At 42.7% G+C, this 26,817-nt stretch overlaps 1 protein-coding gene across 2 annotated transcripts in view; it reads right to left on the reverse strand.

Moving 5' to 3' along the window:
* Positions 1–25,364, reverse strand: part of ssbp1 (single-stranded DNA binding protein 1) — a 51,191-nt gene extending 25,827 nt beyond the window's left edge. Inside the window, exons 1-5 of one of the 2 annotated variants that reach the window (XM_060837080.1) lie at positions 25,309–25,364; positions 11,366–11,469; positions 6,945–6,989; positions 4,964–5,024; positions 738–878 (exon numbers count right to left, since the gene is read on the reverse strand). In XM_060837080.1, the coding sequence (XP_060693063.1) occupies positions 738–878; positions 4,964–5,024; positions 6,945–6,971 (229 nt within the window). In that variant the 5' untranslated portion in view covers positions 6,972–6,989; positions 11,366–11,469; positions 25,309–25,364. Of the gene's footprint in view, positions 1–737; positions 879–4,963; positions 5,025–6,944; positions 6,990–11,365; positions 11,470–23,496; positions 23,519–25,308 lie in introns of those variants that run through there. The other variant, XM_060837079.1, reaches the window with a different exon arrangement.
* Positions 25,365–26,817: the final 1,453 nt, after the last annotated feature.

Genomic DNA, 26,817 nt, shown 5'->3' on the forward strand with positions numbered 1-26,817 from the left:
TTCAGTTAGTGAACGTAAATATCCCATATGCCTTCTTCACCGCCCTGGGAACTCAGTTTAAAATCCTGTCATGACAGATAGTGGAATTTAATTCAATTAAAATCTGCAAATAAGATGTAACGATGACCATGGAACTATTGTTGATAGTTTTTTTTCCAACAATCTGGTTTACTAATGTCCATTAGGAAAAGAAACTGCCACCATAACTCAGTCTGGCCTACATGTGACATCAATGTGATTGACTCTTGACTGCCCTCTGGGCAATTAGGAATGGGCAATAAACGCAGATCACACCAACAATGCCCAAATGTCATGAATGTATACTTTTTTTGTAAAATAATGCATCAGAATTCAATCACTGATGTAAGACTGTAATTCTAGTCTGAAGTACTGACATGAGCACGTTCATAGAATGGAAATCACTAATCAAGAAAGATGAGGGTAACTTGAAAAAGGGACATGAAATATGGTGGAGAAAAGTGTGTGCTAAAAATGTTAATATTTTTCTGATATTTTAACAAATCCAGTCAAATAACATGTTATGGTGGTTGGCCAGTGGGATTCACAAGTTGGTCATTGTGAAACTCACTGTAGTATCTTCTCAAGGGCAGTTAGTGATTTGCAATGATGCTGGGCTAGAGATGCTCACAGCACAGGAATAAATAAAACTTCAAACAACTTCTCAGCAGCATATATTCAGAGAGCATCGCTAAGTCTTTGCTGTCCAGTACCATTACCTGATGCAAATGTATCACTGTCGCCTGACCGCCACATTTCATTGGTCGCCAAAGAGAAAATTGTCACAGGATTCTTGCCATCCACCTGTCGCATCACAGGGTCCTGCCCAACTCGGCCGAGCAGCTGAACCCGGTTCAGGGCTGGAGAGAAAGAAACATGCAGAATGCGAACACTCTCTAAGCAATCCCAGTCTGCATCAGAAATCACATGGTAACATCTTCACAAGTAGACAAGCAGGATGCCAGGTAGCATTAGGAGATCGAGAAATTAACGTTTCAGGTATAACCCTTCCATCAGGTCTGGGGGTGGGGGGTAAGGAGACCTGCAGATAAAAAGGTGGGGGGGGGGGGGGAAAAGAGGGTGGGAGAGGAGCAGAATGGTGAGGTAGTGACAGATAAACACAGGTAGAAGGTACAACCTGGTTGGTTGATGGAAGGAATTAATCCGTTTGGTGGCTGGAAGGAAGGGTCAGTCAGAGAAGTAGAAGGGAGGTGGAGGAGATGGGAAGGGTGTCGTGGATGGAAAGGGAGGTTATTTGAAACTGGAGAACTCAATGTTTAGTCCTACGGGCTCTAGGCTGCCCAGACAGAAGATGAAGTGTTGACCTCCAATTTGAGGTCTCATTCATTGTGCCAATGGAGGAGGCTGAGGATGTCATGTCTGAGAGAAAATGGGAAGGGAAATTGAAATGGGCAGTAACTGGGAGGTTTGGTCAGCCCCTGTGGACCCAGCTGAGATGCTCAGCGAAACATGCCAAGTTTATGTTTTGCCTCCCCGATGTAGAGAAGACCAGTTTGGGAGCACTAGATACAGTAAAGTAGGTTGGCAGGTGAACCTCTGTCGCACCTGGAAGAACTGTTTGCGACCCTGAATGGAGGTGACAGGGCAGGTGTGCTGGCAGGTTTTGCATTTTTTATGTTGGCAGGGGAAGGTGTCAGGGGTATGGGGAGGGATGCCGGGGAGAGTGGCATGAACCAAGCAGCAACAAAGAGAACAGTGCTTGCGGAAGGCAGAAAGGGGAGGGGAAGATGTTCTTGTTCGTGTGGTCTAGTTGGAGTTTGTGGAAGTGCTTACGGATGCAGGGGATGAAAGTACTAAGGATCTGTTGGATGCAGAGACTGATGGAGTGGAAGGTGAGGACAAGAAGAATCCTGTCTTCACTGCATTTGGGGAAGTGGGGTTGGTTTAGAACAGTGGTACGAGAAATGGATACGGTGCAGTGGAGGCTGTCTGGATGACAGAGGAAAGAAAGCACATTGTCGAAAATAGGTGGACATCTGGGATGCTTTGGAGTGGAATGTCTCCTTGGCAAAGCAGATGCAACAGAGACGAAGGAATTGGGAAAATAGGATGGAGTTCTTACAGGATACTAGGTGGGAGGAGGTGTAGTCCAAATAGTTATGGGAGTCTGTGGATTTAGAGTAGATGTCTGTCTGTGTATATTCACTGGAGATGGAAATAAAGAGGTCAAAAAAGGGAAGGGAGGTGTCCGAGATATACCACATTCATTTAAGGGTGGGTGGAAGTTGTTGACAAAGTCGATGAACTGCTCTAGTTCAGCCTGGGTGCAGGATGCAACACCGATGCAGTCATCGATGCAACGGCAGAAATGTTGGGCATCAGTGCTTGTGTATGCACTGAAGAGGAACTGTTTGATGTAGCTGACAAAGAGGCAGGCATAGCTGGGGCCCATGCTAATACCTTCACAAAGCATTGGATTGGAGAATAAGATCAAACAGGTGGGGCAAGAGGATATACTCAAGCAGTGCGAAATGGATCCTCACCCACTGCCAACCCCAAACATTGTGCTTTTGTGAAATGATAATAGGGATTATAGTTTCTTGGGCTTTGAGCATGGCAACAGCTCAATCAGAGGCATTTTTTCAATCAATTGTACCCATTTCATGAGCAATTGGAATAGTTGCTCCTGTTTAAGATTTGGTATTCTTACAATTTTGTCCTGATGGGTACAAAGCAGACAGCAGGACTCCAACGGTAAGAGTTAAAAATCATACAACACCAGATTATAGTGCAACAGGGTTATTTGAAAATACAAACTTTTGAGGGCTGTTCCTCCATCCAGTAGCAAGTGCGACAGGTACATAGGACACAGAAGCTGAAAATGTGTTGCTGGAAAAGCACAGCAGGTCAGACAGCATCCAAGGAGCAGGAGAATCGACATTTCAGGCATGAGTCCTTCCACAGAATTTGTAAGTAAAAGATCAAAGTGTCATACAACTGATGCCATGTATTAAACAAACCTAGACAGCTGTCTAAATTAGAGTGGTACTGGAAAAGCACAGCAGGTCAGGCAACACCCGAGAAGCAGGAAAATCAATGTTTCAGGCAAAAGCCCTCCATCAGGAATGGAGGCAGGGAGCCTCCAGGGTGGAGAGATAAATGGGGAGGGGGATAAGGGTGGGGAGAAAGTAGCAAAGAGTACAATAGGTGAAAGGGGGTGGAAATGAAGGTAATAGGCCAGGGAGGAGGGTGGGAGAAGGTAGCAAAAGAGTAGAGACTCACTGAGATTCTTGTGGAGAGTGGAGGAGAACTTCAAGGTAGCATCCTTGCAAGAGGATTTGCAGGAAGCTTTATTTCAGAGAGATCATAAATGCACAATGTTACAAAATTGAAGTGAGAAATAACTGATAGTTGGTAGCATAGTGGTACTGTCATTAGACTCACAATGACAGATAACGGAATTTGAATTAAATAGAAATCTGGAATAGAGCTGACAAAATAGCAACATGCAACAAGTGTCAATTGTCATAAAAACATCTGGCTCACGAACATCCTTTAGGAAAGTAAATGTGCCATCTTTAACAAGTCCAGTCTACATGGTGCAAGACCCACAGCAGTTGGGTTGACACTTAATTTCAGTCTAGGCAATTAAGGATGTGCAATAAATGCTGGTCTAGCCAGCAACACTTACATCCCATGAACAACTTTTTAAAAGGCGGATAGAAATTTGTCCAAATGCAGTTTGTTCAACTATTTGACTGGCATACAGTCAAAAGCATCTTACTAGACAGCTGTTAAGTCTTTAATCACTTAGAATGGGGATGCAGGTTTCGATTAATTAATATGTAAATCCCAGAATGTCTTTCAAGTCACAGCTCCAAGATAACTTAAGGTTCTAACAGTGGGTAAAGAAGGTGATATCTCAGCTTAGTCAATTTATCAAAGGTGTGAGGTCTGTCTGTATCCTAACCTGGAAGCAGGCTGGTTTTATTTCCAAAGTAGGAATTTATAAATGTCACATTGACTGATTGCCTCCCGACTGTGTGTGTTTCAAACAAAATAGTGGTTTGTCTCAAACATTTGGCCTTGGATTTTCAGGTGACTGTCCTCCAAGGTGGACTTTGGGATATGCATCAACGCAGGGTTGCCATCAGAGGCTGATAGCCAAGTTCAGTACCCATGAGGATGACCTCAACCAGGATCTTGGGTTCATATCACATGATAAGTGACTCTACTGCACTACACACACTATACACCCACACTCTCGCAGAGACTCTCTCTCTCTCTCTCTCTCTCTCATACACACATACATATATAAAAGTCTATGGGGTGAATTTGTATTTGCAGATAAATTATATTTTGTTCAAAAAGCAATCAATCAGTCTGTGAGAGATTTTATGAATTCTTACTTTGGAAATAAAACCAGTCTGACTCCAGGTTGGGATACAGGTAGACTCTAACCTCACATCTTTAATGCATTGTCTGAACTAAGATGTCACCACTGATAGAACTTAAAGTTATCTTGGGACAGTGACTTGAAAGAAATTCTGGGATTTACATATGAATCCATCGAAACCTGCATCCCCATTCTAAGTGATTAAAGACTTAACAGCTACCTGGGTTTGTCTAAAACATTGCGTCAGTTAATCTATTACTTATAAATTCTGTGTCCTATGATCCTGCTACACTAGCTGTCTGACAGAGAAGCAGCACTCTGAAAGCTCGTACTTTCAAATAACCCTTTTGTACTATAACCTAGTGTTGAGTGATTTTTAACTTTATCCACCCCAGTCCAATACCGGCACCTCCACTTCAATGGTAAGCACATTCTATATCACCAAACAGAGAAGGTGGAACTATAGTGGGGTAGGGGAGAAGGTGGAGAGAGGGGTAGTTGGGGGGAATGGAGGGAGGGAGAGACAGGGTGGTAGAAGCAGGTCTGAATGCAAAGTAAACATTGAGTAAAGAAAATCAGTGTACTCACATCTCTCCAATATAAGAGAAGAGGCATCAGTGACTCGATGTCTTACTTGCTGATGGATTACCTGAAGGAATATCAACATAACCATCATGTAGAGTCAAACAGTCGAGATCCAGTTATGAACCTGCAATCAGACCGACAAGTATAATGCTGAACAGGCAGTCAGACCAACCAGTCTGATCCCGAACAGGTGGTCCAACCAGACTAATCCTGAACAGGCAGTCTAGATTAGATTAGATTTACAGTGTGGAAACAGGCCCTTCGGCCCAACAAGTCCACACCGACCCGCCGAAGCGAAACCCACCCATACCCCTACATTTACCCCTTACCTAACACTACGGGCAATTTAACATGGCCAATTCACCTGACCCGCACATCTTTGGACTGTGGGAGGAAACCGGAGTACCCGGAGGAAACCCACGCTGACACGGGGAGAACGTGCAAACTCCACACAGACAGTCGCCTGAGTCGGGAATTGAACCCGGGTCTCAGGCGCTGTGAGGCAGCAGTGCTAACCACTGTGCCACCGTGCCGCCCACAACAGAGCAGTATAAAATCATACACTCAGACTAACATGCCCTGAGCCGGGAGAACAGTCAGACGAGCCTCACTGAATGGTGGTAAGTATTATATCTTTTTACTTTTCTGTATTTTTGATTGTGGACTGAAGTATGGAATCCAAGCAGTGCGATAGGATTGCTGCATTTTTTAAATGCAAATTACTGAAATTCATCCTAAGTGTTGCTTATATAGCTGCTTGTTCAATCAGAGGGACAGGCTGCAGATGGATGGCACCTGCATATTTATAAAATGAGATTCAGTTGGCAACAAAATCTGATTGGTTTATGGAATTGCAACCAGCTGTGCCTGCCAACAACTAAGTGATTAGCTCCTGCATAGCTGAACAGCTTAGCAATGTGAATTATATTGCAAAGGTCTCTAGAAGGGCAGTTGTTGTCTGTCTGTGGTAGAAAATACCTGAGGATTTAAGAAAACCACTTGTTGCTTTTAACTAGTAAGTCTGAGACTTTATAATTTGTGAACCAGTGGCTCAATACCTCCAAAAGCATGCTCCAAAAGTACATGGAGAAGAAAGGTCGATGAGTAGGAAGCCTGAGCGAACAAAGGATCACTTCAGTGAATTCTGCAGATAGGGCTACTGAACTGCCTTCCTAGGTTTACCCCTCCATTCATAACACCAAAGTTTTTTGGCCTGTCTGTGTGTGTGCGTAATGGGGGAGTTTTAAGAGGTTTAGAGTGGCCCTAGGCATCGATTTTCCTGCTCCTCGGATGTTGCCTGACCTGCTGTGCTTTTCCAGCACCACACTCTCAATCCTTATATGTGCAATAGTTCATTGTTGTTAACCTACAGGTAGAATCTTTCTATTTTTATTTTGCGAATCACAGAGACCTGCTCCATGTTTTTAATTTGCCTTTGTTTAAATTGACAGCTAAATTGGGGACATTTTGTATAGTTTGATGAAATCATAACTTTTGTGACAACTCTGGGAATAGTGGGACTTGATTCCCAGTGAGAAGGAATACCATTTCATAATGCAATCCAATATCAAGGGCTGAAATGCCTGACTGACAGGTTGTTAACCAACTGTCTAAGATCAGTGCTGTCTAACTGCAAGATCAACTCAGTTACTCCCAATCACCTGCCCTTTCCCACAGTCTTCATATTTCTCTCATTTTAGTGGCTTGGACCAATTCCTTGTTATTGCACAGGCTTCAGTTATTCTAGCAAGTTTATGATGTGGCACTTTACTGAGCACCTTATGAAAGTCAATATACTTCACGACCAATAAACAGCCTTCAGTAAGTCTCACTGTTACCTCAGCTGATTGTATTGATCAATACAATCTGTCCACTGTGCCAAGACACAAATAAACAATCAGGAGGACAGACTTTGATCCAAACTATCTGGCACAATCAAACCCAAAGAAGTCATAATGAATAATTAATTAAATGGTGAACTCACTTTGAAGATTGATCCTCTTAACATCATCTGGTGCGCTGCTTGTCCCTGAAGAAGTTTTAAAGGCGGCACATTGTTAAGACACAATGGTATAAATAAATTACAAAGACATTTCCACCATGTAAAATGCTCAAATAAAACCTCTAATTAAATACATGCTCTAATTAAACCAGATTCATCTTGAACATCATGAACAAGGATGATGGTGTAGTTATAATATACACGTGTTGTAAAGAAAGCTAATCTGTCTTTAAATGGACAAAGGGAGCCTTACAATGCCTCATTAAAACAACGTACCTTCTCTTATGGATTCAATTTCAGCCACTCAAACTATCTTAAGAATCAACCACAAAAGGTTATTGAATAATTCAAGACTTCCAAGGCTATCCATTGATCTCTCATAAGTGTGAAACAACAAAACCTGCAGCAGCGTTGAACAGAAGACAGGAGGGGCAGCATGAGGAAATTCCACTGCAACTGGCTGGTTGGATGTTTGCACTAGCTTGTGTTTCCACTTAGGGTGGCATTGTGGCTCAGTGGTTAGCACTACTGTCTCAGTGCTCGGGACTTGGGTTTGATTCCAGCCTCGGGTGTCTGCTCTCCCAGCATCTGCATGCGATCCCGCTGGGTGTTCTGATTTCCTCCCACAGTTCAAAGAATACTTTAGGAAGATTGGCATAGTAAATTGCCCCAAGGATGTCTAGGGTACGTGGGTTCTCCATGGTAAATGTGGTATTACAGCAATAGGGTGGGGGCTGGGTCTGGGTGGGACACTCTTTGGAGTGTTGGTGCAGACTCGATGGACTGAATGGCCTCTTCCACACTGTATGAATTCTATGATACATTTCAGTTCTTTGAACTCACTTACCTTTGTACTGCAATGATTCAAAATGAATGTAACAATTTATTGTGATAAAGGTGGCTAGAAAAACAGCCATTTTGAGGAGAATCATCTGAATACCATGCACATATGGGAGAGAGATTTTGAAACACCAAAGCTTCTCAATAGGGGGACACAGACAGGCTTCCAGAACAAAATCAACAAAAAAAATTAAACAAAGAACGATACATGCTGGAGATCTGCAGATCTGGCACCACCTGAGGGCAGAAAACAAGAGTTAATTAACATTTTGACTCTGGTGAGTGTTTTCTAGCTGTTTTTTCAATAGAGGTGCTGACAGGCCTACTGAGATTCTCCAGCATTTTCTGTTTTTGTACAAAGAACAACAGTCTGCAGACCCACAAAAGTTAAACAAAGCAGCTTCCAAGTTTTTGAACCTTTCAGTCTAGAAAGTGAATCTGCAAGCAAACCAGGTTTGCAAGTATAGTAGAGACTGATTTCACTTTTATCTTTATACTTAAGTAATTTGTTTTAAATCTGTGCATTTGTATTTTAGCAAATGTATTTCTCACTTTTGGATTAAATATCTTCCACAATAGTTGTGAATATGCTAAACTTGCTTCTGGTTAAAACATAAAACATGACTGCTGATCATTTTTAAAAAGGCAGCCTACATACAAGGTTAGGAAAGTCTCAGTTCAGGTCAATCTGAAGACACACCTCGGGTCTGGCTAAGACACAAACATTCTCAATGTATTTCAACTTTACAACACACTGATACAGTCATTCATGGTGCTGAGGAGGTCATTATGAAGGCCTTTGATAAGATGTTACAGGAGGCTGCTGAGTAAGGTAAGAGCTCATGCTGTTAGAGGCAAGGTGTTACCATGGATAGAAGAATGGCTGTCTGGCAGAAAGCGGAGTGGGAATAAGAAGTTCTTTCTTAGCATGACAGCCAGTGACAAGTAGTATTTCACACAGGTCATTCACTTTACACATTAATGATCTAGTTAAAAGGAATTGAGGGCATTCTGACCAAATTTGCAGAAAATAGAAAGATAGGTAGAAGTACAGGTAGTATTGAGGAGGCAGAAAGATTTGGACAGGTTAGGAGAATGGGCAAAGAAGTGGCAGATGTAGTGCAATGTGGGAAAGTGTGAGGTCATGCACTTTGGTAAGAAGAATAGAAGCATGAACTGTTTTCTAAATGGGATAAAGTTTCAGAAGTGTGAAATGCAAAGAGACTTGGGAGTTCCAGTTCAGTCAGTTATTTGGAAGGCAAATGAGTGGCAATTTATTTTGAGAGACATGAATATAAAAGCAGGGATGTTCTTCTGAGGCTCTAGAAGGCTTTGGTCAGGCTACATTTGGAATATTGATTGCAATTTTGGGCCGTATATCTCAGGAAGGGTGCACTGGCCCTGGAGCATGTTCAGAGCAGGTTCACGAGAATGGTCCCAGGAATGAAAAGCTTAACATATGAGGCAGATTTGAGGACTTTGAATCTATCGTCGTTCGAGTTTAGAAGGATAAGGGGGGGATCTAACTGAAACTTAGAAAATATTGAGTGGCCTGGACAGAGTAGATATTGGGAAGATGTTTCCATTGGGAGGAGAGACTGGGACTCGAGGGCACAGCCTCAGAGTAAAGGGAAGACCTTTTAGAACAGAGATAAGGAGAAACGTCTTCAGCAGACAATTGTGAATCTATGGAATTCACTGCCATAGAAGGCTGTGAAGGCCAGATAATTGAGTATATTTAAGACTGAGATAGATAGGTTCTTGATTGTCAAGGGGATTGAGGGTTACGGAGAGGAAGTGGGTGAATGGGGTTAAGAAATTTATCAGCAGTGATTGAATGGCGAAGCAGACCCGATGGGCTGAATGGCCTAATTTCTGCTTATGGCCTTATTAAGTCTATCACTTGCATACTGGCTCCCTGTAGAGTAACAAAACCAGAAACTGCTGAAGAAACTCAGCAAACCTGGCAGCATCTGGAGTGTGAAAGCAGAGTTAATGTTTTGGCTCTTGTAAGCCTTCAGAACTTGAGCAATCCCTGTACAGCAATGTAGTTCCACTCCTCCAGTCAACCACTGCAACGATGCAACTTAAGTTCACCAAAGACCCTATTCAAATTCCCTTTCAAATTATTAGATGTTTCTTTTCCTCCATTATGCTGCCAGGCAAAAATTCCAGGACATTGCCACTCACTATAGCAGTTGCCACTCACTGTAGATTCTCACAGCATTTCAGACTTTAAATTCTGTATTGACAAATTCCTGTACAATCCACAGATGCATCACTACCCTTCTTATTGTTATCTTATCTTAACCTGTCATTATCTCAGAAACTTCCAATAACTCTCCCCTCAATTTCCTTTGCTCCAAGCAAAACAATTTGGTTGTACAGGAGCAGAGGGAGGTGAACAGAGCTGGTCGTACAGGACTATGTGCAGATGGAGGTGGTTGTATGGGGGTTGTTAATGAGATTGGAAAAGGTTACATAGCGGGTATTGAGGAATTTTACTACTCACTCATGGGACTTAGGCATCACTGGCTGGAGCAGCACTTATTGCTTGTCCCCCATTGTTTTTGAGGAGGCAGTGGTGAGTGCCTTCTGGAGCTGCAGTCCTTCATGGAGGTTGACCTACAATGTCCCTAAGGAAGTAATTCCAGGAATTTGACTCAGCAACAGCAAAGGCATGGGCGATATATTTCCAGGTCAGCAAGGTGAGTGGCTTGGAGGGGAACTTGGTGGTGTTCCCATGTATTTGCTGCCCTTGCCCTTCTAGATGGAAGAGGTTGTGAATTTGGAAGGCGTTGTCTAAGGATCTTTTGTGAATTTCTGTAGTATGTCTTATAGATAGAACACACTGCTGTCACTGCTAGATGGCGGACAAGCTTTAGGGAATCTGTAATATTCACTGTGTTTTACAGTTATAGTATGGGTGGCACGGTGACACAGTGATTAGCACTGCTGCCTCACAGTGCCAGAGATCCAAGATCAATTTCCGCCTCAGGCGACTGTGTGGAGTTTGCACATTCTCCCTGTGTCTGCGTTTCCTCCAGGTGCTCCGGTTTCCTCCCAAAGTCCAAAAATGTGCAGGTTAGGTGAATTGGCCACGCTAAATTGCCTGTAACGTAGGGGAATAGGTCTGGGTGGGTTACGCTTCGGCAGGTCGGTGTGGACTTGATCGGGCTATTCGGCCTACAGTTCCACCTTCTACCGCCCACCCTTCCCAAACAAGCTTTGACATAAGCCATTTTTCAGAGCTCTGGGACCCTTCCTGACTCCAGTTATCCCTGACAGATCACCATCATTGCCTCTATAATCTCCTCAGATATCTCCTTCAGAACCCTGGGGCACAGTCCTTCCGGTCCAAGTGATTTATCCACTTTCAGATCTTTCAGCTTCCCCAGCACCTTCTCCTCTGTGATGGCTACTACACTCACTCTTTTGAAGTTCTGGTGTGCCGCTGATGTCTTCCACTGTGAAAACTGATGCACAGTACCTTTTCAGTTCCACCATTGTTTTGTACCCCATCCTTCTCCAGCCTCATTTTCCAGTAGTCCAATTTCTCTTACCTTTTAGATCTCCAGAAATTCTCTTGCAAGGGAGCAGCATGGATCTTGCACCTGCTCCTGGGATTGCAGGCTTAGTGTTGTGGAGTTGATGGCGTGTACTGTACCTTTAAGAAAGAGTTAAAGTTGAAAAACTGGCAAGTTTGTCATGTGGGAGTTGAAAATGTGTTGCTGGTTAAAGCACAGCAGGTTAGGCAGCATCCAAGGAATAGGAAATTCGACGTTTCGGGCACAAGCCCTTCATTTAGCCGAAGTTTGTCATGTGGCTGACTGCAGGCACAAAGTGTACTGGATAATTTGAAGATGTAATATTTGAGCTGTAACTCAGATACCGAATTGTTTACACAACAATTCAAATTCAACCAAAGAACAAAGAAAGAAAATTTACAGACCAGGAACAGGCCCTTCAGCCCTCCAAGTCTGAGCCGATCCAAATGTACTGACTAAACCTGACGGTCAATTCCGAAGCATTTGTATCCCTGTGCTCCCCACCTACTCCTGCACCGTGCCTGCCTATACCACCTTTGCTGGCAACGTGTTCCAGACGCCCACCACCCTCTGTGTGAAGTACTTGCCGCGTGTATCCCCCTTAAACTTTCCACCTCTCACCCTGAAAGCATGATCTCTCATTATGGAATCCTTCACCCTGGGAAAAAGCTTGTCTCTATCCACCCTGTCTATACCCTTCATGATTTTGTAAACCTCAATCAGGTCCCCCCTCAATCTCCTTTTTTCTAGTGAAAATAAACCTAACCTACTCAACCTCTCTTCATAGCTAGCACCTTCCATACCAGGCAACATCTTCGTAAACCCTCTCTGCACCCTCTCCAAAACCTTTTGGTAATGTGGCCACCAGAACTATACACAGTATTCTAAATGCGGCCGAACCAATGTCTTGTACAATTGTAACATGACTCGCTAGCTCTTATACTCAATACCCCGTCCAATGTATAAGCATACTATATGTCTTCTTGACCACTCTACCCACCTGTGCAGCAACCTTCAGGGTACGATGGACCTGCACTCCCAGATCTCTCTGCCCATCAACTTTTCCCAAGGCTCTTCCATTCATTGTATAATTCGCTCTACAATTAGACTTGCCTAAATGCATCACCTCACATTTGTCTGGATTGAAAGCCATCTGCCACTTTTCCGCCCAACTCTCCAGTCTATCTATATCCTCCTGTATTCTCTGACAGTCACTTATGCTTTCTGCCAATCTTTGTGCCAATCTGCAAACTTGCTGATCATACCAACAGTGCCCTCTTCTAGATCATTTATGTATATTACAAACAACAGTGGCCCCAATACAGACCCCTGTGGAACACCACTGGTCACCTTTCTCCATTTCGAGAAACTCACTTCAACTACTACTCTGTCTCCTGTTGCTCAACCAGTTCTTTATCCACCCAGCTAGAACACCCCGTATACCATGTATACTTCACTTTCTCCATTAGTCTACAATGGGGAACCTTATCAAACGCCTTACTAAAGTCCATCAACAGCCCTTCCCTCATCTAACAACTTGGTCACTTCCTCAAAGAACTCTATTAAGTTGGTAAGGCACGATCTCCCCCGCACAAACCACATTGCCTATCACTGATAAGCTCATTCTTTTCTAAATATAAATAGACCCTATCACTCAGTACCCCCTCCAGCAACTTCCCCACCAGTGACGTCAGGCTCACTGGTCTGTAGTTACCCGGAATATCCCTACTACCCTTCTCGTACAGGGGGACAACATGAGCAACCTTCCAGTCCTCCGGCACATCACCTGTACTTAAGGATGCCACAAAGATATCTGTCAGGGCCCCAGCTATTTCCTCACTCGCCTCCCTCAGGGACCTGAGATAGATCCCATCCAGTCCTGGGGATTTGTCCACCTAAATAACCTCTAGTATACCTAACACAGAGTCATAGAAATGTACAGCATGGAAACAGACCCTTCGGTCCAACCCGTCCATGCTGATCAGACATCCCAACCCAGCAACCGGCCCATATCCCTCCAAACCCTTCCTATTCATAAACCCATCCAAATGTCTCTTAAATGTTGCAATTGTACCAGCCTCCACCACATCCTCTGGCAGCTCATTCCATACAGTTACTGCCCTCTGCATGAAAAAGCTGCCCCTTAGGTCTCTTTCCCCTCTCACCCTAAACCTATGCCCTCTAGTTCTGGACTCCCCCACCCCAGGGAAAAGACTTTGTCTATTTATCCTATCCATGCCCCTCAATTTTGTAAACCTCTATAAGGTCACCCCTCAGCCTCCGACGCTCCATTGAAAACAGCCCTACCCTGTTCAGCCTCTCCCTGTTATCCTACAACCCTGGCAACATCCTTGTAAATCTTTTCTGAACCCTTTCAACTCCATCTACCACTTCTCAGCCCATTGGCCCAACTGGTCCAGATCCTGTTGTAATCTGAGATAACCCTCTTCACTGTCCACTATACCTCCAATTTTGCTGTCATCTGCAAACTTACTAACTGTACCTCTTATGCTCGCATCCAAATCATTTATGTAAATGACAAAAAGTAGAGAACCCAGCACTGATCCTTGTGGCACTCCACTGGTCACAGGCCTCCAGTCTGATAAACAACCCTCCACCACCACCCTCTGTCTTCTACCTTTGAGCCAGTTCTGTATCCAAATGGCTAGTTCTCTCTGTATTCCATGAGATCTATGTTCTATAGGGTGCATACATGAGGATCAATGGTCGGCACAACATCGTGGGCTGAAGGGCCTATTCGGTGCTACTGTTTTATGTTCTATCTAACCTTGCTAATTGGTGTCCCATGGGGAACCTTGTCAAATGCCTTACTGAAGTCCATATAGATCACATTTACTGCTCTGCCCTCATCAATCTTCTTTGTTACTTCTTCAAAAAGCTCAATCAAGTTTGTGAGACACGATTTCCCTATCTTCCCTACTTATGCCAACGTAATCCAGACTAATCAAACTTCTGTCTCTGATCTCAAGATTCATCATGTTCCTCTCCTCAGTGAGCACTGATGCAAAGTAATCATTCAGAATCTCACCCGTTCTCTCAGGTGCGACACACAACCTTCCTTCGTTATCTTTTAGTGGGCCAGTTCTTTCTCTAGTTACCCGCTTGCTTCTTATATAAGAATAAAATGCTTTGGGATTTTCCTTAATTCTGCTTGCTAAAGCTATTTCAGGACCCCTTTTAGCCAGCTTGATTCCTTGTTTAAGACTTGTCCTACTTTTCCGATATTCCTCCAGGGCCCGTATGCTCTAAGCTGCCTAGACCTTGTGTAAGCTTCCCTTTTCCTCTTGGCTATTCGTACAATTTCTCCTGTCAACCAGTTCAAAATTATATCCTAAGATAAAAACCCAATTGAATTAGAATTTTACTGTTTTGACATCAAACTAATCAGACAGTCCAATGTTTTGGGGTATAAAAAGCTGGCATTTTGAACAGTTAGCCAGAGAGACTAAGAGCATCTCTTGCCATCAATAGGCTCCCCGCAGACCCTCTCTCTAAAAGGCACCTTTCTCATATGAAAATCTATGCAGCAGAAGATCTAAGACAACCCAAGGGGAATCTACAGATAGAGGAACTTCGACACCCGAAGACAACAACTGGTTTTGAAAATTCAGTTACTGTAAATTCTGTAGGAGCTTTATTGGATCAGTATATTGTTACCTTGTGGGAGGTTGATAACAAACTTTAAGAAAAAGGAGGCTTACAGTGTAGATAGTTGTTGTTTAATGTTCTCTTTTAGAGTTAAAGAATAAATTGTTAATTTTTTTCTTTAAACACGCGAATTTGGATAATTCTCTGTCACTCATATGTTAAAGATTACAAGACGAGGTGAACTTTTCTGTGTGTTTGGTTTAAGTTAGCAGAAGGGTTTACCCCTGTCATAACATTAGTAAAACAGTTATTACAATTTTTATTAGTTATTATAATTTAATAAATTTCTTTTTCCATTTTGGTTTTTTAACGTTCAAACACCAAACAAAAGAATTGTGTTTTTTTTCTCAAATGGAATTTTAAAACAAGCTTTTTAAGAGTCGACAGAGTTCAGCAGAGGTTTACTTTATTCCTAATTCAGACATTTTAGAAATCTATACATGCTTCAGAAGATTTTTTTTGAAAATAAGGAATTGTGTTTTCACTCCAGAGTGTCTTAGACCTGGTCAGCTTTGGAGAAAATTTTTTTTCTTTGAGAAATTTATTGAAACTGAATCATTTTTATTCAGTTAATCAGCTAAGTGGTTGACTTTATTTAAGTTTTATATATTTGATATATATATATTGTTATTTTAACGTTATTTTCTACAGATGATAAAAGGTAGTTTATTTTAATATACTAAGGTCTTATTGAAACATCCTTTTTTCAGACTTAATGTTATTAAGGCCATATATAAGGTACAGAGTAAGATGGCTAGTAGATTTAGAAAAGTTATTACGCAGCAGGATTAATCAAATAAATGGGTGAATGTCAGGAAAGGTAAGAAAGGTAGTTCAAAAGTCTCCGTTGGCTATTACTCTATCAAACAGATATGCAGTTTTTGGAACAGTTGAAGGTGAGTGTCTCTCAGAGGAAAATGGAAGGGCCAGTCAGTTATTGGACCCGGAATGATTCTTATGTTAGGCAGCGTTTGACAATATTGAATAGAATTATTGTTGTAAGGGACTTTCTGTCAGGTGCATAGGCAGGAGATTCTGTGGCAGAGAGTGTAAGTTTAGAATGCTTTGATGCTTTCCGAGCATTGGGATTAAGGACATTGCTGAGCATTTCAAGTGTATTATTCAAGAGGAGATTCAGGATATAGAAATTATTGCACACATTAGTAGGAATGACATTTTAGGGAAAAGATTAAAGCGGTACAGAGTTAATTTAAGAGGTTAGGTAGAAGATTAAAAAATAAAACCTTGGAAATAGCAAATTCTGATTTACTCCCAATGACAAACTCAAATGAGGGAAGGAACAAAAGGTTAAAGGAGCTAAATCAATGGCTGAACAGCTAGGGATTCAGGTTTATGGACAGTTGGAATGTATTTGGGGATAGAAAAGACATATTCAAAATGGATGGATCTAACCTAAATTGGAAATTTTTATTTCCATCCAGCTTTTTAAGTCAGTGTTTTCTCATCCCGAGACCCTTCCTTTGTAGGGCCTCCCACCCAACCACCTCCTCTAACCTTAAACACTAGGACACATCAGCTAAGCGTCTCTTCTTTTTCACTTTGTGATAAGGGGACTAGCAGGAATGGCAGTGCCCCAGGGAGAGCAATGTTTCTCCTGCATGTTGTTTGAGGTGAGGGATGCCATTAGTGTCCCATCCAAGTACATCTGCAGGAAGTGCTCCCGACTCTCGCTCCTCCAAGACTGTGTTAGGGAACTGGAGCGGGAGCTGGATGAATTTCGGATCATTCAGGAGGCAGAGTCTGTGATAGATAAGAGTTACAGGTAAGTAGTTTCTCCTAGGCATGAAGAAAGCTGGGTGACTGTTCAAAGGGGGAAAAAAACAGTCAGTGGAGGGATCCCCTGTGGTTGTTCCCTTGAAAAACATGTATACTGTTTTGGATACTGTTGAGGGGGATGAGCGTCTCCCTGTTGCACAGAAGGGAAGGAGGGAAAGGGGGAGAGTGTTAGTCTTTGGGGACTCAATAGTTAGAGGCTCAGATAGGAGGTTTGTTGGGAATGAAGGAGACTCACGGTTGCAGTGTTGCCTCCCAAGTGCCAGGGTCCATGATGTCTCAAACTGTATCTTTGGGGTCCTGAAGGGAGAAGGTGACCAGCCTCAAGTCGTTGTCCATGTAGGCACTAACGACATAGGTAGAAAGAGATTTAGGGATGTAAGGCAGGATTTCAGGGAGCTAGGGTGGAAGCCGAGAGCTAGAACAGAGTTGTTATCTCTGGTTTGTTACCCGTGCCATGTGATAGCGAGGCAAGGAATAGGGAGAGATATCAGCTAAACACGTGACTGCAAGGATGGTGCAGGAGAGAGGGTTTCAGGTACTTGGATAATTGGGGCTCATTCTGAGGAAGGTGGGACTTGTACAAACAGGTTTTCACTTGAACTAGAGGAGTATTAATATCGTGGGTGGGAAATTTGCCAGTGCTATTCGGGTGGGTTTAAACTAGCTCAGCAGGGGGATGGGAACCTGAGGTGTAGTTACAGTGCACAGGAGGATGAGTGTAGGAAGGACAGGAACAGGATTGCAGGGTCACAGGAATGTACTGGCAGACAGCAGACTGGTTTGAAGTGTGTCTACTTCAACGCCAGAAGTATCTGAAGTAAGGTAGGTGAGCTTGCAGCATGGATAGGTCCCTGGGACTTCGATGTTGTGGCCATTTCGGAGACATGGATAAAACAGGGCGAGGAATGGATGTTGCAGGTTCCAGGGTCTAGATGTTTTATTAAGAACAGGCAAGGCGGTAAAAGAGGGGGAGGTGTGGTCTTGTTAATCAAGGACAGTATAATGATGGCTGAAAGAACTTTTGACGAGGACTCATCTACTGAGGTAGTATGGGCTGAGGTTAGGAACAAGACAGGAGAGGTCACACTGCTTGGAGTTTTTTTTTAAATAGGCTTCCACAAGAGTTCCAGGGAGGTGGAAGAGAGGATTGGCAAAATTATTCTGGGTAGGAGTGAAAGGAACAGGGTGGTCTTTATGGGGGATTTTAACTTTCCCAACATTGACTGGAAATGCTATAAGTCTAGTATGTCAGGTGGATCAGTTTTTGTCCAGTGTACAGGAGGGTTTCCAGACACAGTATGTCGAAGGGCCAACAACAGGGGAGGCCACACTGGATCTGGTGCTTGGTAATGAAGCAGGCCAGGTGTTTGAGTTAGTTTAGGTGAGCACTTTGGAGAGAGTGACCATAATTCAGTTACGTTTAGTGATGGAAAGGGATATGCCACAGGTCAAGAGTTATCGATGGGGCAAGGGCAATTATAATGCAATTATGCAATCATTTGGATACATAGAATTAGCAAAATGCAGGGGATGCAGACAATCAAAACGTGGAGCTGGTTTAAGGAACAGATATTGCATGTCCTTAATAGGTATGTCCCTGTCAGGCAGGGAGGAAGTGATAAGGTAAGGGAACCGTAGTTTACTACAGAAATTGCATCTCTTGTTAAGCAAAAGAAGGAGGCTTACGTGTTGATGAGGCAAAATGGTTCAGATGAGGTGATGGAGAGTTATAGATCAGCTAGGAAGGATTTAAGGAGAGAGTTAAGAAGAGCAAAGAGAGGACACGAGTAGTCTTTAGCGAATAGAATAAAGAAGAACTCTAAAGCTTTCTATGGGTATGTAAGGAATAAAAAGATAATTAGGATAGGAATAGGGCCAGTCAAAGACAGAAATGGAAAGTTGAGCGTGGAGCCTGTTGTCCTCTTTTTGCCCTCCTGCTTTCCCTCTTAAATATACTCCTGCTGCCTTTATAGTCTTCACAGGATTCATTCAATTGTCTACACCTGACATATGCTTCCTTCTTTTTCTGAACCAAACCCTTAATTTCTTTAGTCATCCAGCATTCCCCACACCTACCAGCCTTTCCTTTTGCCTTAACAGAATTATACTGTCTCTAAACTCTCGTTATATCATTTCTGAAGACTTCCCATTTTCCAGCCTTCCCTTTACCCGCGAACATCTGCCCCCAACCAGCTTTTGAAAGTTGTTGCCTAATACCATCAAAATTGGCATTCCTCCAATTTAGAACTTCAACTTTTAGATCTGGTCTATCCTTTTCCATCACTGTTTTAAAACTAATAGAATTAAGGTTGCTGGCCCCAAAGTGCTCCCCCACTGACACCTCAGTCACATGCCCTGCCTTTTCTCCCCAAGAGTAGGTCGAGTTTTGCACCTTCTCCAGTAGGCACATCCATATGTTGAACCAGAAACTTTTCTTGTACACACTTAACAAATTCCTCTTCATTTAAACCTTTTACCCAGTCTCTGTTTGGAAAGTTAAAACCCCCTACCATAACCACCCTATTATTCTTACAGATAACAGATCTCCTCACAAATTTGTTTCTCAATTTCCGTCTGACTGTTAGGGGAGGCTCTACAATACAATCCCAATAAGGTGATCATCTCTTTCTTACTTCTCAGTTCAATCCAAATAATTTGCCTGGATGTATTTTCATGAATATCCTCCCTCAGTACAGCTGTAATGCTATCCCTGATCAAAAACGCCTTTCCCCCTCCTCTCTTGCCTCCCTTTCTGTCTTTCCTGTGGCTTTGTATCCTGGAACATTAAGCTGCCAGTCCTGTCCATCCCTAAAGCACGTTTCTGTAATTGCTATGATTGTCCAGTCCCATGCTCCTAACCATGCTCTAAGTTCATTTGCCTTCCCTGTTTGGCCTAGCTAAGGTGAGTAGAAGAATTCTAAGTAGCAGTGTAAATGGAAGGATTGATGGGGAAGGTTCTGAATGGGAGGAGATCACATCAATTAGAAAAGGAAAACAAGAGAGAGAGTTAGAGTAAGTAGTAACTGAAGAACTAAATTGCATTTATTTCAATACAGGGGGTCTTAAAAGTAAGGCTGATGACCTCAGGACTTGTTTAAGAACATGGGATTGGGATGTCATAGCTATAACAGAAACTGGGTGAGAAATGGACAAGACTGGATCTCAATGTGATGGTTTTTAGATGCTACTGGAAGGATAGGAAAAAAGGCAAGAAAGGAAAGCGGGAGTAGTGATTTCGATTAAAGAATACATTACTGCTGTAACTAGAAAAGATATTTCTGGAAAATCATCCAATGAAAGTTTATGGGTAGAAATTACAAATAAGAAAGATCACTTTGTGATTATGCTATAGCTCCCATTACTTGCCCCAATGGTAATCGAGAAATAGAGAAACAAATATGTGGGGATAGCTCAGATAAATAGCACGGTGGCTCAATGGTTAGCACTACCGCCTCACAGCACCAGGGTCCCAGGTTCGATTCCTGCCTGTCTGGGTGGAGTTTGCACATTTTCCCTCGTCTGCGTGGGTTTCGTCCCGGTGCTCCAGTTTCCTCCCACAGTCACAAAGATGTGCTGGTCAGGTGAATTAGCCATGCTAAATTGTCCATAGTGTTAGGTGCATTAGTCAGAGGGAAATGGGTCTGGGTGAGTTACTTTTCGGAGGGTCGATGTGGATTGGTTGGACCAAAGGGCCTGTTTCCACACTGTAGGGAATCTAAGCTACTATCTAAGCATAAAGCTGTAATAATGGGGGATTTTAATTTTCCAAACAGTGACTGGGGCTACTAGAGTGTTAAACGTTTGGATGGTTAAAAATTTGACAAATGTGTTCAAGAAAATTTTCTTTTACAATATGTAGATGCTCTATTAGAATAGGAGCAAAACTTGACCTTCTTTTGAGCAATAAAACAGGCAAGTGGCTGAAGTTAAAGTGGGGGAACACTTTGGGTCTCGTGATCATGATTCGATTAGTTTCAAAATGGTTATGAAAAAGGATAAGACTTCCATAAAATTGAATGTTTTTAATTGGAATAAGACAATTTTTAATTGTACAAGAACTTTCAAAAGTTGATTGGGGTAGACTCTTCGTAGGTAAAAGGATGTGTGACAAGTGGGAGGCTTTCAAGGGTGTGATGAAAAGAGTTCAGAAATATTATGTTCCTGTTAGAGTGAAGAGTAAGACTGGTATGATTAAGGAATAATGGATAAATAAAGATGTTGAAGTTCTAGTCAAGAGTTAAAGAGTATCTTATTTTAGAGGTCAACAACTTGGTTCAATTGAATGTCTTAATCAATATAAAGTGTAGGGGCATGCTTATGAGAGAAATTGGGAAGGCAAAGAGGGTGTAGAGATAGGCTATGAGATAGCACTGACAGATAATATTAAGGATAATCCAAAGAGGTTCTACAAATACATTAAAAGCAAGAGGACAACTGAAGATATGGTAGGGCCTCTTAAAGATCAAGGAGCTTGTCTTTATGTTGAACCCCACGAGATGGGAGTGATACTAAATGAATACTTCACGTCAGTTTTTATTGTGGAGAACGAAATGGAGTCTAGAGAATGCAGAAAAATAAACTGAGATGTTTCAAAAAGAGAAAGTTCGAGAGGTCTTAGAGAATATACAGATCAATAACGCTCCAGGATCTGATCTAATGTATCCTAGAACGTTGTGGGAAGTAAGGGAGGAAATTATGAGATCCCTTGCAGAAATAGTTGCATCATCTATATCTACAGGTGAGGTGCATGATTGGAGGGTGGCTAACCTTTGCTTAAGAAAGGTTGTAAGGAGAAACTGGGGAACTATAGACCTGTGACACTGACTTTGGTTGTGGAGGCGATTATAAAATATAGGATTTATGGACACTTAAGGGAGGCAAAATTGATTAGGGATATTCAGGATGGTTTTGTGTGAGGAGAATCATTTCTCAAAAACATGACAATGTTTTGAAGACGTTACCAAAAAGATTGATGGTGGCACAGCAGTAGACCTTGTTTATTTATATTTTAGTAAAGCCTTTGACAAGGTTCCACAAGGTAGATTAATTCGTAAAGTTTGAACACATGGGATTCAGGGCGAGCTTGCCAATTTGATACATAATTGGCTTCACAGCAGGAGACAGAGTATAATGGCGGAGAATTGCTTTTTGGACTGGAGGTCTTGGTGATCCACAGGGATCAGTTCTGGGTCCACTTTTGTTTGTCATTTAAATAAATGGTTTGGATGAGAACACAGAAAGCATAGTTAGTAAGTTTGTGGATGACATCAAAATTGGTGGCAAAATAGACAGTGAAGAAGGTATTCTAAGATTACAAAAGGATCTTGATCAAATGAGTCAGGGGCTGTAAAATGGCAGATGGAATTCAATTTGGATAAATGCGAGGTACTGAATTTTGATACAAGAAACAAGTATAGGCTCATACGATTAATGGTAGGGCCTTGAGTAGTGCTGTAGAAGAGAGGGACCTATGGGAGGGAGCAGGCACATAATTCTTTGAAGTCTGTGTCACATATAGACAGGGTGGTTAAAAAGGCATTTGATACAGTTGCCTTCATTGCTCAATCCTTTGAATACAGGAGTTAGAACGTTATGTTAAGGTTGTACAGGACATTGTTGAGGCCTGTTCTGGAATAGTGTCCAGTTCGGTCATCCAGTTATACAAAGGATATTATCTAGCTGGAGAGGTTTCAGAGGAGATTTACCAGGATATTGTTGGGTATGGAAGGTTTGAGTTATAAAGAAAGGCAGCAAAGGCTGGGACTTTTTTCACTGGAGCGTAGGAGGTTGAAAAGCGACCTGACAGAAGTTTATAAAATAATGAGAGGTATAGAGGGAGTTGATGGAAGTTGGTTTCCCTAAGATGGGGAATTTCAAGACACAGTTGACATTTGTAAGGTGAGAGTAGAGAGATTTTAAAAATGACATGAGAAGCAAATTTTCTTTACACAGACAGTGGTTCGTTTGTGGAATGAACTTCCCGAGGAAGTGGTGGATACCGTTACAATTAGAATGTTTAAAAGAGAGTTGGATGCATACATGAACAGAAAAGGCTTGAAGGGATGTGGGCCAGGAGCAAGCAGGTGGGACCAGTTTAGTTTGGGTTCGTGTTCAACGTGGACTGGTTGGACCGAAGTTTACTCTCATATTTCATCTTCTCACCCCTTATTGATTTTTATCCTCTGCCAGGTTTTAAAGGCTTCCCAATCCTCCGCATTCCCACTAGTCTGCACAACATTGAATACTTTTTCTTTTGCTGTCCCTGACTTCCCTCTTTAGCCATAGTTGCCTCATCCTCCCCTTAGTTTCCTCTTCCTTGAGATGAATTGCTGCTGTGCCTCCCTAATTACCCTGAGAAACCCCTATCATTGCTGCTCCACTATCAGCCTACTAGGCTCCTCTTCTATTTAACTCTGGCCAGCTCCTCTCTGTCTTTATTGCTATCTTTACTCAACTGTCACACCATTATAGCTGAGGTGATGGCCTCACGGGCATTATGGCTTGACTGTTAATCCAGAGATGCAGCTGGGTATCCGGGCTTGATTCCTGCCACAACATGTGGTGAAACTTGAATTCAACAAAAATTTGGAATTAAAAGTCTAAAGATTTTCATTGTTCATTGTCAGAAAAATACATCTAGTTCACTAATGTCTGTTAGGGAAGGAAATTATAATCCATACCTGGGCTGGCCGACGCGTATTTCCAGACCTACAGTAATGTTGGTTGACTCTCAACTGCAATTAGGGAAAGGCAATAAATGCTGGTCAATAAATCCAACAACACCATTAAACCATGAATTGAATTTTTAAAACCATTCCAGCTTCTCACTCTGAACCTACAGGGTGAATTCTATGAAATTATGGTCAATTCCCCCTAGAGGTTGCTTCACTTTAACATCACATCACCAAATCCAGACTTACTTGTTGCTGAGTGGGCTGCCCCAAAACAAAGCTTGTAGAAATTCCATGAAATCCTTTTCTTGAGATCTGCTACCAAGCTGATTTTCCCAGTCCACCTGCATATTGAAATCCCCCTTGCTTTCTTACATACCTTTTCTATCTGCTAGTTTATTTTCTGCACCACATCTTGACCATTGCTAGGAGGCCCATATATAACTTCCATCAGGGTATTTTCTGCTTTCTGGTTCCTTAACTTTACCCACAAATATTCTACACCTTCGAACTCTACACCACTTCTTGCTATCAATTTAATTTTAGTTCATATGAACAGGGCAACCTCGATCGCTCTGCCCATGTGCATATCCTATTTATATAACATGTATACTTGGATATTTAGTTTCTAGTCCCTTTGCAACAATGTCTCTGAGATACCCACAACATTGCAAGTCCTAATTTCAAAATACACTACGAGCTCATTTGCCCTGTTTCCTGCACTGCATATATTTAAGTACAACATCCTCATTGTCATGACAATCTTTAGTGTGATATACAAAGACTGCTGTGCTGTCAGTGTATTAGTTACAGTCACTGTATTGCAGTTATAGTACAATGTTTCACACTCAGCACCACTAGAACAGAGGGTGTCTCATAGACTGATGCACGGTCACTGCAACACCTAGTGAAGGTGAGACTGATGTATCATACCTAACACAGTGAGGTTAACATACTGATGAACTTTCAATTTAACACAATGAATGTCACAGACTAACATACTGAAACCCATAGTGAATGTCAGATTATTGGACTGAAAGTATAACATACAGTGAATGCGAGACTGATATACTGCCATTCTGAGGCAGTGTTACAGTCTGTGTGTAGTGTGAGACTGATACTGACAAAATGTAATGTAGTCCTGTGTGAGACTGATATACTATCACTGTAACACAGTGTCAGATACTTTATAATGTAGTACAGCAAGTGTGAGAAATTGATTCACAATCACTGTCACACCGCGCCAGATACATTGTAATGTAGTACTGTGTGAGACACTGACTTACTACAACTATTATATCACTATAATAGTGTCAGTTACTATGCAATGTACTGGTGTGAGAAACTAATTTACTATCACTACAACAGTGTCTGATAATATGCAATGCAGTACTGTAAGTATGAGGAACTGACAAACTGTACTGTAACAAAGTGTCAGATACTATGTAATGTCATTCTGTAAATGTGAAATTGATATACTGCATCAGTGTCAAATACTGTGTGATGTAGTACTGTGAGACTAATATGTACCAGTGTCAGATATTATGTAATGTACGTGTGAGACACTATCACTGAAAGTGTCAGATGTAACGTAGCGTTGTAAGAGTAAGGCACTAACTTACTATCACTGTAACACTGTTACCAGATACTAAGTAATGTCGTACTGTAAGTCTGAGACTTACTGTCACTATACCAGTGTCAGATATCATGTAGTACTGTAAGCTTAAGACACAGATCAACTAAGTGCTAGTGATGGGACCTGAATGGTTAGAGTGGTATATTATCTCTTTGTTGATGTTGCTGAGAATTGTGTACACTTACCTCGTGTCTGAGCAGTGCCTCTGCCCCGGAAACACCTCTGACAGGGGGCAGTTTCCGCTTCCGGGTGAAATGGCGCAACGGAGTCGCGAACTCCCGGACTGGGTTGTGCGGGAGATCGGGGGAACAGCATCCAATAATATCGCCCAAAGTCACCATAACTACCGTCAACCCCAGGACCCGCATCACAACCAACAACAGACGGCGGAACAAAAACCGACGAATAGGCATGTGGGGCGAAGCTATAGGCCTATGTATCGGGGGGCGGGGACCGATGTTGAAGGGCCTGGGGGCGGAGCTGGGATCTGGGGGTGGGGCTACCGTGTGTGGGGTGGGGCAGCTGTCTATGTGAGCGGGCAATCGTTGAGTTGGGGCGGACCTTGGGGGGTGTGGGAGTGCAGGAATGCCTGGCTGAAGGTGTGGGACAGGGCTGGAGGAAAAGGGACAATGGTGGGGGTGGGAGGGAAGGAGAAGGAAGAAGAGGGGGTATAGAACATAGAAAAATACAGCGCAGTACAGGCCCTTCGGCCCTCGATGTTGCGCCGATCCAAGCCCACCTAACCTACACTAGCCCACTTTCCTCCATATGCCTATCCAATGCCCGTTTAAATGCCCATAAAGAGGGAGAGTCCACCACTGTTACTGGCAGGGCATTCCATGAACTCACGACTCGCTGAGTAAAGAATCTACCCCTAACATCTGTCCTATACCTACCACCCTTTAATTTAAAGCTATGCCCCCTCGTAATATCTGACTCCATACGTGGAAAAAGGTTCTCATGGTCAACCCTATCTAAACCCCGAATCATCTTGTACACCTCTATCAAGTCACCCCTAAACCTTCCTTTCTCCAATGAAAACAGTCCCAAGTGCCTCAGCCTTTCCTCATACGATCTTCCTACCATACCAGGCAACATCCTGGTAAACCTCCTCTGCACCCGTTCCAGTGCCTCCACATCCTTCCTATAGTATGGCGACCAAAACTGCACACAATATTCCAGATGCAGCCGCAACAGAGTCTTATACAACTGCAACATGACCTCAGGACTCCGGAACTCAATTCCTCTACCAATAAAAGCCAGTACACCATATGCCTTCTTCACAGCACTATTTACCTGGGTGGCAACTTTCAGAGATCTGTGTACATGGACACCAAGATCCCTCTGCTCATCCACACTACCAAGTATCCGACCATTAGCCCAGTACTCCATCTTCTTGTTACTCTTACCAAAGTGAATCACTTCACACTTAGCGACATTGAACTCCATTTGCCACCTTTCTGCCCAGTTCTGCAGCTTATCTATATCCCACTGTAACCTGCCACATCCTTCCTCACTGTCAACAACTCCACCGACTTTCGTATCATCCGCAAACTTGCTCACCCAACCTTCTAGCCCCTCCTCCAGGGTCATTTATAAAAATGACAAACAGCAATGCTCCCAAAACAAATCCTTGCGGAACACCGCTGGTAACTGCACTCCAAGATGAACCTTTACCATCAACTACTACCCTC

Source organism: Hemiscyllium ocellatum, chromosome 16 (genome assembly GCF_020745735.1).
Source record: "Hemiscyllium ocellatum isolate sHemOce1 chromosome 16, sHemOce1.pat.X.cur, whole genome shotgun sequence".
Classification (NCBI taxonomy): Eukaryota; Metazoa; Chordata; class Chondrichthyes; order Orectolobiformes; family Hemiscylliidae; genus Hemiscyllium; species Hemiscyllium ocellatum.